Genomic DNA, 14,381 nt, shown 5'->3' with positions numbered 1-14,381 from the left:
GGCTCCAGGTTGATGGATTCCTAATGTCCTAGCTGCAGAAGGGTTTCCAAGGCAGGAAAATAAAACTGGGGATCTGAGAACCAAAAGCAAAGCAGGGAAGGGATGTATGATTATTCAGATTGTGACAAACTGAATTCTCCACTTAAACCTGAGAAAACCACACGGGATATGGTCTCTGCAAAAGGGCAGTGGTTTTCATTAACAGGGTCTAATTCAATCTGATGAATTCTGCAGTTGGTGGCTCCAAGGCTGATAACACTTACTACCTAGTAGAAAATGGAAGTGCAAATGAAGTGTCCATTTTGAAAGAATCTATCACTGTCTATTGCTCACTCATTTGGTTTGTATGACAAAAGACTTTGGCTCCCCATCACACATAGAGAGCAGAGAGAGCTTACGTGCAGGGTGTAGGCTGGGGGAAATGAGTCACCTTGAACTTCTGATCCAAATGAATGGTAACTGATCTGGGTCTTGGTAATCAGTATTGTTTCCCAGAGGGGACAGTTTGATATTTTCCTAGTGTCTCTGGTTTCTTCCCCAACAAGCTACAAATGGATTGAAATACTTAAAGATCTAATCACAAGCAAAGCTGGTTTGGTTGAAAATATGATACCTGCAGGTGCTTTAATGAGGCAGGAAGTGTACCTGTCTATAGGACAATCTGAAATGGTAGATGTTGAGATGGGGTACAAGTCAGGATCATAGGTAGAAGTTGGAGGAATAGCAGAAAGGATTGGGATGTGTTAGGTGTCTTCAAGTATTTAATAGTGCAATTTTAAAAAGTTATTTAAGCAATAATAATAACAATAATAATGATGATTATCGTATAATTGCTATTTAAGTTATTAAGGTTTCAAACTGCACAAAGACTTTGGGGACACCCTATATATCTTGGGGAAGAGGGATTTGATTTGTTCTGCTTGAAGGCAGATGGCAGAACTAAGAGTTGGTATAATAGATAAGAGTACTAGACTTGGGGTCAGGAAGACTTGAGTTAAATCCTGATTTAAAAATGTACTTAGTTGTGTGATAATCAGGTAATATAAATTAACCACTCTCAGCCTTAAGTTTCCTTATCTTTAAAATGGGGATAATCATGGAATCTATGTACTAGAGTTATTGTGAGCATTAAATAATATATATCTATAGAGATATAGAACACTGAATAAATTCTACTTATTAATATTAACATTTTAAACTTAATTATTTTCCCCAATTAATAAGCTGGATTATTTTTTATTTTTCTTTTTAAAATTTTTTTTAAAAATTAAGTTGTGAAATGATCCATCTATTCTGGAGAACAATTTGGAACTATGCCCACCCAAAGGGCTATAAAACCATGTATACTTTTCCTTTGCAAGGAAATTATAAAAAAGGGAAAGGATCCACATGTACAAAAATATTTGTAGCAATTCTTTTGGTGGTGGCAAAGAATTGGAAAATGATTAATGTCCATCAATTGGGAGAAATGACTGAATAAGTTATGGTATATGAAAGTAATATAATATTATTGTTCTATAAAAATGATGAACAAGATGGTTTTAGAAAGATTTGGAAAGATTTACACAAACTGAGACTGAGTGACACAAGCAGAACCAGGAACATATTGTACATAGTAACTGCAAGATTGTGTGTTATTCAACTATGAAAGACTTGGTTCTTCTCAGAAGTTCAACAATCCAAGGCAATCTCAACAAACAATCTGATAGAAAATGCCATCTGCATCCAGAAAGAACTGTGGAGATTGAATATAAACTTACACATGCTATGTTCATTTTTTTTTCTTTCTTCTCTTATGGTTTTTCCCTTTTGTTCTGATTTTTCTCTCCAAAATTATTCATGAAGAAATGTGTATTTAAAAAGTTAAAATACATATATAATCAGAAAAAATAAATGGAAATTAGGTCCAGTGAAATTGGACCCAATAAATGGAAACCCATCATCATGGAAATCCTGTGAGATGATGGGATACCACATTGACTGAAGGAAATATTTTTGTTAAATGCCTGGGCAAATGGTAAATAGAGAGCCATATATTAGATGATTTTTCATCCAAAATAGGAAGGATTTTTGCACTATATGATTCACTTTCTGAGTCAATGTATTTTCTTCTAGATTGTGACAATATTGGCAAACATGTCTGTCCTGGAACAGTGTGCTTCAGACATAATACAGGAGGATGGTATGTATCTTCTATGTCTATGGCCAGAACAGGAAGAGAATTTGTTGTGCTTTTGTGCTCTGAATTGAGGGCTGGGAAGGGAAGGACACCTTTGTGAAACCTTCCCTCACAGGGATGAGGGCTGGGCCCAAAAAGATATCTGGGAACCCATCGTTAAGAAGAGGTCAGGGTTTGAAAGGTAAATAAGTAGCTTGGAGGAGACAGGATCCATATTGATATTATAAATCAACAATTTCTAATACAACTCTGAGGTACCATTACACACTTTTCAGATTGGCTAAGATGGCAGGAACAGATAATGATAAATGTTGGAAGGGATGTGGGAAAACTGGGACACTGATACATTATTGGTGGAGTTGTAAAGTGATCCAAACATTCTGGAGAGCAATTTGGAACTATGTCCAAAGGGCTATAAAACTGTGCATACCCTTTGATCCAGCAGTGTTACTACTGAGTCTGTTTCCCAAAGACATCATAAAAAGGGAAAAAGAACCCACATGTGCAAAAATGTTTGTAATAGCCCTTTTTGTAGTGGCAAAGAACTGGAAATTGAATGGATGCCCATTAGTTGGAGAATAGCTGGATAAGTTGCGATATATGAATGTTATGGAATATTATTGTTATATAAGAAACGACCAACAGGATGATTTCAGAGAGGCTTGGAGAGACTGACATGAACTGATACTAAGCATAGTAAATAGAACCAGGGGAACATAGTACACAACAACAGCAAGATTATATGATGATCAATTCTGATAGACGTGGCTCCTTTCAACAGCAAGGTGATTCAGGCCAGTTCCAATAGTTTTGTGATGAAGACTGCCATCAACACCAATCCTTTCTAACAAACTAAGCTCCTGAAGAGGTAGTAAGCTCTCTGTCACTGGAAGTATTCCCACAGAGCCTGGGTGACCATTTCTTTGAGCTAAGACTCTTTGAGAGCAAAACTTCTCAAAAATAAGAACAAGTTTCCATGCATGGGGAATGAAAACTGGATGATCACTTTAGTGTTCTAAGATTTTTATATTTTGGGATTCAAAATACAGTGAGGAAGTCCGTTATCAAGGAGGTTCATAAGCTTGTTTTTTTAAAAAAAATGTTTTGATAAGTGAGTTTCACTTTTGCAATCCTCTGTAGTTTATTATATATATATATATATATATATATATATATATATATATATATATATATATATATATATATATATATATATATATATATATATATATATTTAAAAACGCTATTTTAAGAGGCCATTTGTCCCATCCTGGCACATCTGTTTTGCTTCCCAAGGACACACAGGGAGTCTGGCTTGGGATGCAACAACAAATTATGTTAGCTCAGAGTTAGCTTTATCCTAGACACATTCAAGGCTTCCTGCATGCTCTGGGACCAATGTTTCTGAAAAATATGGCAACTCAAAAGGACAAGTTCAGGGGAACTCTTAGCATCCTTCAACAGTGGGCTTCCCTAGACTTCGTAAAGGATCCATGACAGAAAAAAAGGCAAAGAGCTCCAGATTTAGATCAGCAGGAAGATAATCCTCCATTGCCATTTTCTTCTCCAGCTGATTTGACAGATGAGGAAACTGAGACAAGCAGGATTTAATGACTTACATAGGGTCATATAGCTAGTAAGTGTCTGAGGTCAGATTTGAACTCAGGAAGATGAGCCTGATATATGTATACTGTGCACCCAGCTGCCAAAAGTGCTTTAGAGGAAATAATAAATAACTACTTGCTTTTGATGGTTAGACATTTGAGTGCTTGAAGACCAAGGCCTGGCCCAGGTGGACCTCTGGAGTTCCATTCCAGCTCTAGGATCTTGGGGCACTGGGTCCAACAAGAGCCAATTTGATGAGTTGTAAGTCATTACCATCCTGTTATATTCTAGCAGGACCTCATTATGCTACAAGATTTGTGGATGGGCAGGAAGTAAGGTTGGTAGGTTTGGGCAGGGAAAGGGAACAGGTGAAAAACTAGATTTAAAGTCAGAGGAAGTGGATTCAAATCCTGGCTTGTGTGATGTTGGCCAAGTCATTCCATGGGTCTCATTTTTCTCATTAATATGGCAAGGAAATGGACTAGACCAGGGTTCTTAAAACCTTTTGTGTGCGTGAGTGTGTGAATGCATGTGTGACTATGAGTATGTGTGAATGAGTGTGTGCGTGTGTGTGTGTGTGTGTGTGTGTGTGTGTGTGTGTGTGTATGTCTAGAATGCCTTTGGTAATCATAAAACCAAAGCTTCCTTTGCTAATCCGGGGAAGCCCATGGATCCCTTCCTCTGGATAATTCTTAAAAGACACAAAATAAAATATGTGTAATAACAAATGAACTGTGCTAAGAGATAAGGATACAATTATAAGTAAGCCAGTAGGCTGGTCTTCTTGTGCTATTGAAGCTTGGAGATATGGAGTGACCACTGTTATTTGGGCAGGGGACTCAGTACCCTGAAGGTCTGCTCATCTGACTTTCTCTCACCTGAACGTTATGGACAACATACATTATGGAGAACATGAGCACATCATTTCAACCGAAGCAGGATCCTGGGCTTCCAGCATAGGGAGGGACCTCAGATAGCATCTTAGTGCACTTGAGCAGCTGTCCCCTCTGTAATGTCCCCGCTCAGTGGTCAGCCAATACCTCCAGACTGATTCTGTTAGACCACTGCTGCAGGTACTCCAATAAATCCCCTTCAACTTAGTCCCTCGTACAAGAGGACTTTATACTTCTCTGCTTGAATACATCTTGTCCCTGATGGAATACCTCCAGTGACAAGGAGCCTCTACCAAGGCAGCCTCATTTTAATTATTTTAATTGTTAGGAAGTATTTTTCTCCAAGCCAAGAAACTTAGCCTTAACTGTCCATCCCAACATTGATGGGATAGCATGGGATATCATAGCATGGGATCTTTTGCTTTAGTTTCTTAGAATTGAGGTAACAGTACCTTAAAAGGGAGCAGAACCCCGATGGTCCCTGTCATACCAACCAAAAGAGATGACTTTTACACCCTAAGTATAACTTCCAATTTGTGGGCATCGCCTCTGCCACCGGGCATTTGGTCATAGACCCAGGAGCTAGTTAATGCCTGAGGCCGGATTGGAATCCTACTTCCAAGCCCAGTCACTGTGTATACTCAGCCACACTGACTCAGAGATCACCCCAATTGAGGTCAGGGCTCCCTAATTCCCAGCCTAAGGCTTTCTCCGTCATTCTGTGCTCTTTCAAATGAGGAAGGGACTTGAGAGATGCTCAGGAAATCTTATTTAATTGAAACAGGAAGCTTTCAAACAGGAAGAGCTCTGAGCTTGCATTGAGCTGTGGGAGGTGGAGAAGGAACAAAGGGAGGGGACCTGCTTTCTACCTTCAAAGAGCTTTAGTAATCTCATTAGGAACATATGACTCACACACCTCAAATAGATGGGTGATAGTGGGAGCCTTCAGGTGCCAGGAGGAACAGTCTGAGGAGACATGAAGTGGGAGGCGTGCCCCTGGATGAACTCAGCCAAATTTCTTTCTCTCTCTGGCCTTAATTTCTGTTTTTGCAAAATGGGAGGAGGAAGTTGGGTTAGATTGTTTCTAAGATCCCTACAGTTCTAAATCCAGTATTTTATATTATATTGTACTGGGGCTATTATATTATTTTTATTTATTATTCTTATTTTATAATTTTATTTTATTATTATATTAATTATAATATAATTATAATTATATACAGTGTTATAAAGAAAAGGGGCATGTCTGTGCTTGAGAGATCATGGGATGTTTCATGGAGGATTCCTAAAAGGATGTAAAAGATTTGTTTTTTTGATTGAGAGAATCATGGAGGGAAAGGTAAAGTGGAAGAGGAGAAAATGGGCATCAGAGATTTGGAGCTAGAAGGGATGTTGGGATTTATTTAGTTTAACCCATTTATTTTACAGAAAAGGAAACTGAGACTTGGGGAGATTGCACTCAGGTCTGTTCCAGCCAGGGCTTTTTCTACTGAAGATGTGTTGTGTCTCACAGAAAGGAGCCTGGTTCTTCCACCCATGCCCCTTGTCAAGAGAGGGGACCAGAACCAGCTGGTTTTTTAATGAGAAAGGGACAAATTGTGGTTTCTCTCTCTCAGTTCTGTCCCTGTTTCCATCCTAGGACTGCAGTTCCTCATGGGAATGCTGTCTGAGAAGCCCCTGTCTGGGAGCCCAGCTGAGGTGGCTGCCTGTGAGAGAGTTCAGCAGAAAGCCGCCGTAACGCTCACTCGCCTCAGCCGGGACACCGACGTGGCTCGAGAAGCCATCAGGCTTGGGTGTAAGTCGGGTGTCAGTCGGGGAGGACGTTATAAACTGGACAGCTGTCAGTCCGTCGGTCGGTTCAAAACCTGTGTTCAAATACAGCCTCAAATGCTTACAAGCTGTGTGATCCTGCTGATAATAATAGGACCGAGCTTCCCCGGGCTGTTATGAGGGTCCAGTATGATAATATTCATAAAGCTTTAACACAGTGTCTCCACACATAGCAGATGTTATGTAAAGGTTACCTATAATTTTAATGGTTATTATTAATATTGTTAGTTTGAAACTAGTCAGTCTCTTATAGGTATATGGCTCCAGGAAAGTTCCTTCCAGTGCCTAAATTTCTGTTTTGTCAATTGTCATGGGACCAAGGTACCTCAGAGATCAACCGTTCTAACCCCTTCTCTTGGTAGCTGAGGAAAATGAGGAAGTGACTTAATGGAAGTCACCAGGAGGGTCAATGGCCAGGCTGGGAGAAGAATGTGGGTCTAGGTCATGTGACCCCAAGGCTAGTCAAATGTGAAATGAGGAGGACTGGATGGATCCAAGATTTTAACCTTTCTGTGTTGAGGGTCCCTGCCTTTGACATCATCTCACGAAGTCTCTGGACTCTTCAGAATCATGTTCCTAATGTATAAAATAAAATACCTAGAATTACAAAGGAAATAAACTAGGTGGGAAATGCAGTTCCCAAAATATTAAAAAAATATCAAAACCAAACTTCTTTATTTTTTGTAAGTAACCCCATAGATTAGATAATTTCTTCTTCTTTTAAAAATGTTAATAAATGGAATAAAACAAGCATTTCCATAACATAGTATAACAAAATTAGATGGTTTCTAAGGTACCTTCTTCTATCTTTGACACACTTTGGGTCCATGATTATAGATGCACCCGTCTGAGGTTTCCAGATCAGCCCCCGAGGCATCGAGCCCTACAGAAAGCAGGGCTCTGTCTGGAGGACTCCAGAAATGTCACTGAGAGAACAGAGCAAGGGGGGATGGAGGGCTGCAGGAACTGGGACCACCCTTTGGATTCACAGGTGCCTTGTGATTGCAGGTATGCCTCGTCTTACGGAACTTTGCTGGGTCCCAGCTGAGAGGAACAATAGTGACTCTGTGCTTGTGGCATGTCTGGTGAGTTCCCGGTCCCCAGATCCTCATCCTTCCCTCCTTCCCAGAGGCTACCCCTTGGTCCAGTTCCCTATCCACTCCCAGCCTCAGTTTCCCTCATCTGTAAAACTCAAGAGTTGGACTGGACCACCATTAAAGTTCCTTCTAATTCTATGCATGTCTTTCAGTTTATAGTGGGGCTTTCAAACTGGGACTCAGCAGGTCTGAGGTCTAATTCGGAAACCCCAGGGACAGGGGATCATGAAGACCCAAGTTCCTATTCCACCTTACTACCTACATAACTCTGGGTGTATAACCTGGCTTGCCCTCAGCCCCATTTTTCTCATCTATAAAGCCTGCGTCAGATGGTTATTGTGAAGATCACGAGACAATGTTCATAAAATATCTTGCAAGCCTGAAAGCTCTGGGTAAATATCAGCTAATATTAACTCTGGTTCTGATATCAGTCAAAGTACAGCTATTTCCTTAATGCTAAAATGAGAGGCTTGGTCTAGTTGTTTTTTAAAGTTCTTCCTAGTTCTGACATTCTGAGGTTCTAGGCATTTGAATGATCTGATCCCAGAAGAAGGTTGGTCCTTTTCTCCCTCTCTCCTGGGTGGTAGAGCCTCCCAGTTAGCAGCTTCTGAGGACTGAGGACCTAGGGCTGGCTTAAAGTATACCCAGAGGTTTGTGCCTTCTAACAAAGAATAAAAATGGTTAAGTAAAAACTAAACAAAAAAATTTTGACCTGAAATCTGATAGAATAGGCAAATTCCATACCCATACCCTTCCACCTCCATAAAAAAGGGAGAAAGAGATTTTTCTCATCTGTTTTCCAAAGGCAATTTCAGTTATTATAATTAATCAGTTTAGTTTCCTTCCATTTATGTTGCAGTCTTTGAGCATATCATCCTCCTACATTTCTCTGAGTTCTTAATTATTATTACTATTGTACAGTAGTATTTCATTACATCTCTCTATCACACTTTGATCACCCATTATCTAATTATTGGGCATTGGATTTGTTTCTGATTGTTTGCTACTACAAAGAGAGTTGCTGTGGGCATTTTGGTGTGTGTGGGGCCTTTTTGGCTCAATGAGGATATTCCTAAGATAATTTTTGATCATACTTCCTCAATAGAATCACAGAATCTCAGAGATAGTGTTTCAGACAACTTCCAGCCTTGCCCAATTCCCAACCAGGAATTCCCTTCTGGGTTCCATTTGAAGGCCTCCAGGGATACCTTTCCCAAGGAAGTGAACTGTATTTTTGAATAGTTCTAGTTGTTTTTTCTATTCATCAATGCATTAATCTATATCTAATGCAACATGCATCCGTTGTTACTACCATGGCCAAATACAACATAACTAATTATCTTCCATATGATATCATCATATTTATCCTTGAAGAAGCTGTCATGTCCACAGATCTCAAGTTTTTCGTTCTCTAGGCAAAACATCACCATTTATTTCAATGAAAAAACATCTTCCTATGGGATGGTCTTTAATAGTCTGTTGACAATCAGGCTCCATTGTTGTACTTAAAACATGGCGCCTAATACTCTGGACCTAGATATTCAGGGCTAGAAGGGCCCACAGATCCTATCAAATCCAGCCTCTTTATTTTATAGATGATAATACTGAGATCTTGAAAGGTTAATTAATGACTTCTTTGAGCCTTTAACTACTATGAAATCCCACAAGTCTGGCTGTGTAATTCTACTGCTCAAAAAACTTCAGTGACTCCCTATTGCCTCTAAGATAAAGTATAAACTATTTATTGTGGCAATTAGGGTCTTCCACAATCTGGTACCAAGATATTTTGGAAGCCATTTCCTACTCACTTATACAACTCATTTAAATGTGTGAAATGTGCTTTTCCCTTAATTATTCCTCTTAAGAATCCATGTCTTCCTTCAAAGATTATATCATGTGCCAACTCTTTGAAGCCTTCTCTCATCTTCCCAGTGATAAGTGATCTCTCCCTTCTTAAATTATCTTCTCTCTATTTAGATGTAGTAGAATAGAAGCTCTTTGAGGACAGCTTCAGTGTCTTTTTTTTTCATGTTAAAAAAATGATTTCATCATGGCTTCCTTTTCAATGGGTTGTTAACCTTCCCTTCTAGTGTTCTCATCTCAACTTGCAGTTTGGATGAATGTCCTTTAAATCCTTCTCTACAGTTCTTTCTAAACCTAATTTTGACCATTCAATCTAACCAATGGGCATTCAGATGAACCCTCCCTGAACCTTACGAATTTACCTTCTCCCTACTTGTGAGTGTTGTTGTTGGTAGGGGACTGGGCTATGTTCCTTCTTTTCTGTCCTATCCTGTCTTCTGAATTGCTAATAAATATGTATTAATGGCACCCTGTTGTTTAGTACCTTAGATGTTTTAGGCTAAGGATTTCATCTTTTAAAAATACTGACATGTTTTGTTTTTTACTTCATCTTCATTTCCCATTAGATCTCTCCCTTCCTCCTCCTGGAGAGAAATCCCTTATTTAAAAAAAAAAGAATAAAAATTAACCAATGACTTAAACAAATCTCACATTGAATGAAATATTCCATAACTATGGGCCCATAACTATGTCAAGAAGGTAAGGAAATGCAATATCCTATCCCTTTGGGAGAATGGGTCTTACTCACCTTTCCCTTTCCCTTTCAGTACCTAGAACAGAGGTTTACTCTTTGTGGGTGCTTAGTAAATATGGTTGTGGGTGGATGGTTTGACCAGGAGAGGGGATTAATCTTCCCCACTGGTAAATTACAATGGAAGGTAATAGGGGAAGGGGCTTAACTCTTGACTTGGCTCAGCCGGGGTTCTGTCTTGTTTGCTATTTTTCCTTTCTGAAATTTATCTTTGGAGTTTTCAAATATCATCTCCGTTAGCCAGGCTAAGTAACGTCACCTTGCACAGACAGGATTGATTTTTCTTAATGAAGATCGCCCCTGGGTGGCTGATGGTCCAGCTCGATAACTTGGTATTTTCAGCCTGAGAATCAGAGGCATCATGCTTTTAGCTCCTCAGACGTCAGAGGAGAAAATTTCTTGAATGTCAAGTAGCTGGGGATGAGGGAGAATGAGTTTCAGCTAGCTTTGAGGCTATTGAATTGAAGATTTTGGCTCTCTTCTAGATCCTCAGGGCTGGGCTGCTCTTTGTCTCTGTCTCTCTGTGTCTCTGTCATCTCTCTATGTCTGTGTCTGTCTTTCTGTTTCTGTCACTCTGTCTCTGTTCTCTTTTCTCTTTCTTTCTCTGTGTCTATCTTTCTGTATTTCTCTCTCTCTCTCTCTCTCTCTCTCTCTCTCTCTCTCTCTCTCTCTCTCTCTCTCTCTCTCTGTCTGTCTCTCTCTGTCTCTCTCTTCCTCTGTGTCTGTGTCTGTCAGTCTATCTCTTTCTGTTTCCCTCCAATAGAGCCATAGTACCAGATGTAGCCTTTTGACTGAAGAATCCAGCTTTTCTCTGTGCTGCCACTGTTCAGAGGAATGGGGTAGTTGGGACTGGAATTTATTTATTTTTGGTGGGGAGAAGAGAGAAATTCCTCCCATTTAAAAGTCCTGATCCTTGATTCCATTATTTCTCCCCAATCTGAGGGTACCATCTCTTCCCTACCCTAGGACAGGGCCTCAAACTTGAAAGACTCGGGATCAAACCCATTTCAGATACTTACAGCGAGGTGATCTTAATCACTAGACATTTATGTGCCCATTTCCTTGTCTGTAAAATGAGACTTTTAGATTTAATGGTCTCTAAGGTTCCTTCTAAGTATACGATCTTATGACAGAATAAATATAACAGCTAAATTATCTTCTAGGAATTTAGAGGACCTTCCACAATCTGACTTTGATCTACTTGGATGAGTTGTTAGATTTGGAGTTAGGAAGACCTGCATTTAAATCCAGCCTCACAGGATCTAATCTTTATCTTCATCTGTAAAATGGGAATAACAATAACCTTAATAACAATAATAATTGTGAAAATCAAATGAGATAGCAAAAAAAGTATTTTGTAAACTTTAAAGTGCTGATGTATTAACTACCTGTTTATCCCCCTTTCCATAATCAACCTTTGAGCCAAACCAGACCATTGGCTCCTCCTCTCCTAACTGCACCATTCATCAGGCCATTCTCCATACTTAGAGGGCACTCTTGCATTCTCCAGAACTCTTTGCCTGGTTCTCTCATTTACACCCATCACTTCCTACTTTGCACAATCCTCCTCAGTAATATTTACCTGGTTGGACTAGTATATATCTGACAGGTATTAGTAAGTTAAAATTTTCCTATTTTCCAGATGAGGTTCAGCAATGTGAATGGACTTTGTTTCTGCTGCAGAAGGGACCCTGGGTCTACTGATTTCATGTTAACTGCTTCCCCTCACCTCATTCCAGGCTGTCTTTTAGACCCTTCCCAGGGTTAAGTGACATCAAGGGATTTGCTTCCTTGTGGTCCAGTGAACCAGCTTTCTTAGCACACATGTCCACCAGGGGCCTGTCTGTCCGACACGGGCTGCCTGGCCTTTGTTCTGCCTTTTGGAACCTTTCCAGAATGACCATTTTGGCCCCTTTCCTTTACTGAAGCCACTGTAGTCCCCAGTCATCTATCCTTTTTTCTTCCCTCTGTCTCATAGAATCTCCAATTCCTTCAAAGCTCAGTTCAGGTGCCCTTTCCTAATTTCCTCTCTTATGGGTCCTCTCCATCCCTCCAAAATAATTTTGATTTTGTTTTGTTCTTGTTGTTTAGTCATTTTCAGGAACGTCTGACTCCTTGTGAGCCCCAATCTTTGCAAAGATATTAGAGTGTTTTGCCATTTCCTTCTATGGCTCATTTTTTACAGATGAAGATTAAATGACTTGCCCAAGATCATAGAGCTGGCAAATGTTTGAGGCCAGATTTGAATACAAAAATTCTTCCTCACTCCAAGTCTGGCACTCTATCCCCTGCATCACCTAGCTGCCATGCCAATTTTGTATTTATTTTGTATATAGCTTGGTTTTACTGACTTATGTATGTGCAGTTTCCCCTAATAAAATATAATTACCTTGAGAATAGGGAAATTTTGTTTGTTTTTGTGGCTTGTATTTCCAGTACTTGGTCCAGGGCTTGGCTTACAGTTGGTGTATAATAAATATTTGTTGAATTGAGCTGAATGGAAACCAAGATCCTTCTAGATGGGACAACCCAGGAATCTGGGATATTTATGACATTCATGAAAAGTAACCCATCAGAATGGACAATTAGCTGCTTCCAACTGTATGCCTGTTTCATCCACCTTGAAATTGTTTTTTTTTTTTTTTTTCTTTCCCATAAGGCTGCCTTACGCACGCTGGCAGCGGTCTGCCCAGAAGGCCTCCAGGACACTGATTTCCAACAACTTGTCAAACCTCGGTTGGTGGACTCCTTCCTCCTGTGTGCGAACATGGAAGAGAGCTTTGTATGAGATGGGAAGAAGTGGGAAATGAGGAAGAGGAACAAGTCATCCTCCCATTTGACCAGCATCATGGAACCTCCAGACCTCCTCCCCCCAATACATGCATGTTCTGTTATAGCCCACAGCTTCCTATTTATACTAACTTATTATCTGACTAGGAGGATGATGGGTTAAGTCCAGAGATAACATATCAGGCTACCCATCCTGGCCTCTGTTATTTTTTTTAACTTCTATTATTTTTTTGTTTAAAGATATCGAAATGTTTAGTAGGCTAGAAAGGATCACGAATGCTTTCACTTTATTTTGTAATTATGCTATTACAATGCAATCTTGCCACATTTTTTATACTGTAGATTTCGCGTATTTCTGCCACTTTGTAGTTTTGTAGTTTATTGTACTCTTTTAAAAATTCTCAGCCATTATTTAGACTAAATTAAATATAAAGTCAAAACGTTCTGGAAGTGGAAGTGTTTGGGGAAGGAGAGTCCTCTCTTCCTCTCAAATGGAATAATGAAAATTTTGAATTTGAATTTTCTGATTATAGTACATAAAAGACTAAAATTTCACTTCTCTGGGACCAAGGTCTTGCTTAACCTATAAGCTGTTCTAGGATAACCTTTACATGTATTAGTCTTTGTGGATAAGTATATTTTCCCCAAGTAATAGATATATGGATCCCTGAATACTATCTGAAACCAGCACAAATATATATATTCCTCCCCCTCTTTGGGACTTCTAGAACCTTGAGCATTTAATTGTCAAGAGTCAGAAGGAAGCAGAGTCCCAGATGTGATTTTAGAGGATCAGATCTCACTAAGCATAAATATGGCAATTTGTGGGATATACGTAAGGGTGTTTTAGAGGCGACTCATACAGCTAGCAAGAGCAGATTGTTATATTTTCATCATGATCAGTTATGATTCAGAAATCAGCAGATGCTACAAGTCAGGCCTTGATTATTATATTGTTTACTGTCTAGACTCAAGAAATCAATGGAGAAAATGTCAGTTATTTCAGATTAAATTTAAAAGCATTGGAGAGGTAATTGTGAAACATTTACCTATTCCCAGATGCATCAGACTGGAGAAGGAGAAAGTCAATGGCCTAGAAGTGGACCTGTTGACTTTAGGATGGAGGCAGAGAGGGTCCAGAAGATCTTTTTTTTTCCTCTGTAACCAATACATTTTGCAAATGTCCAATTGAACATTGTTTTCCATGCCTGAAGGAGTCTGTTTTCTGAAGAACTCAGATTAGACTTTCTTTAAGATCCCTTTTAGCTAGAACATTCTGAGAATTTATGATGATCTATGTCTTTGGCTCTTGAGTTGGGCAGACTTGGAATTCTCACTCCCATTTCCTTGCTCTGTTCTGTGAAAAAGCTACT

General features: G+C 39.5%; 1 protein-coding gene across 3 annotated transcripts in view; it reads left to right on the top strand.

The window, feature by feature from the left end:
• The window catches only part of INSC (INSC spindle orientation adaptor protein), a 172,744-nt gene extending 159,630 nt beyond the window's left edge, over window positions 1-13,114 (top strand). For all 3 annotated transcript variants that reach the window (XM_074273170.1, XM_074273172.1, XM_074273173.1), the window contains 4 exons: window positions 2,116-2,182; window positions 6,317-6,472; window positions 7,516-7,592; window positions 12,878-13,114. In XM_074273170.1, coding sequence (XP_074129271.1) covers window positions 2,116-2,182; window positions 6,317-6,472; window positions 7,516-7,592; window positions 12,878-13,006 — 429 coding nt within the window. In that variant the 3' untranslated portion in view covers window positions 13,007-13,114. The remainder of the gene's footprint in view (window positions 1-2,115; window positions 2,183-6,316; window positions 6,473-7,515; window positions 7,593-12,877) is intronic.
• Window positions 13,115-14,381: the final 1,267 nt, after the last annotated feature.

Source organism: Sminthopsis crassicaudata, chromosome 6 (genome assembly GCF_048593235.1).
Source record: "Sminthopsis crassicaudata isolate SCR6 chromosome 6, ASM4859323v1, whole genome shotgun sequence".
Classification (NCBI taxonomy): domain Eukaryota; kingdom Metazoa; phylum Chordata; class Mammalia; order Dasyuromorphia; family Dasyuridae; genus Sminthopsis; species Sminthopsis crassicaudata.
Note: the sequence above shows the minus strand (reverse complement) of the source record. Positions and strands in the feature narration are given on the sequence as shown.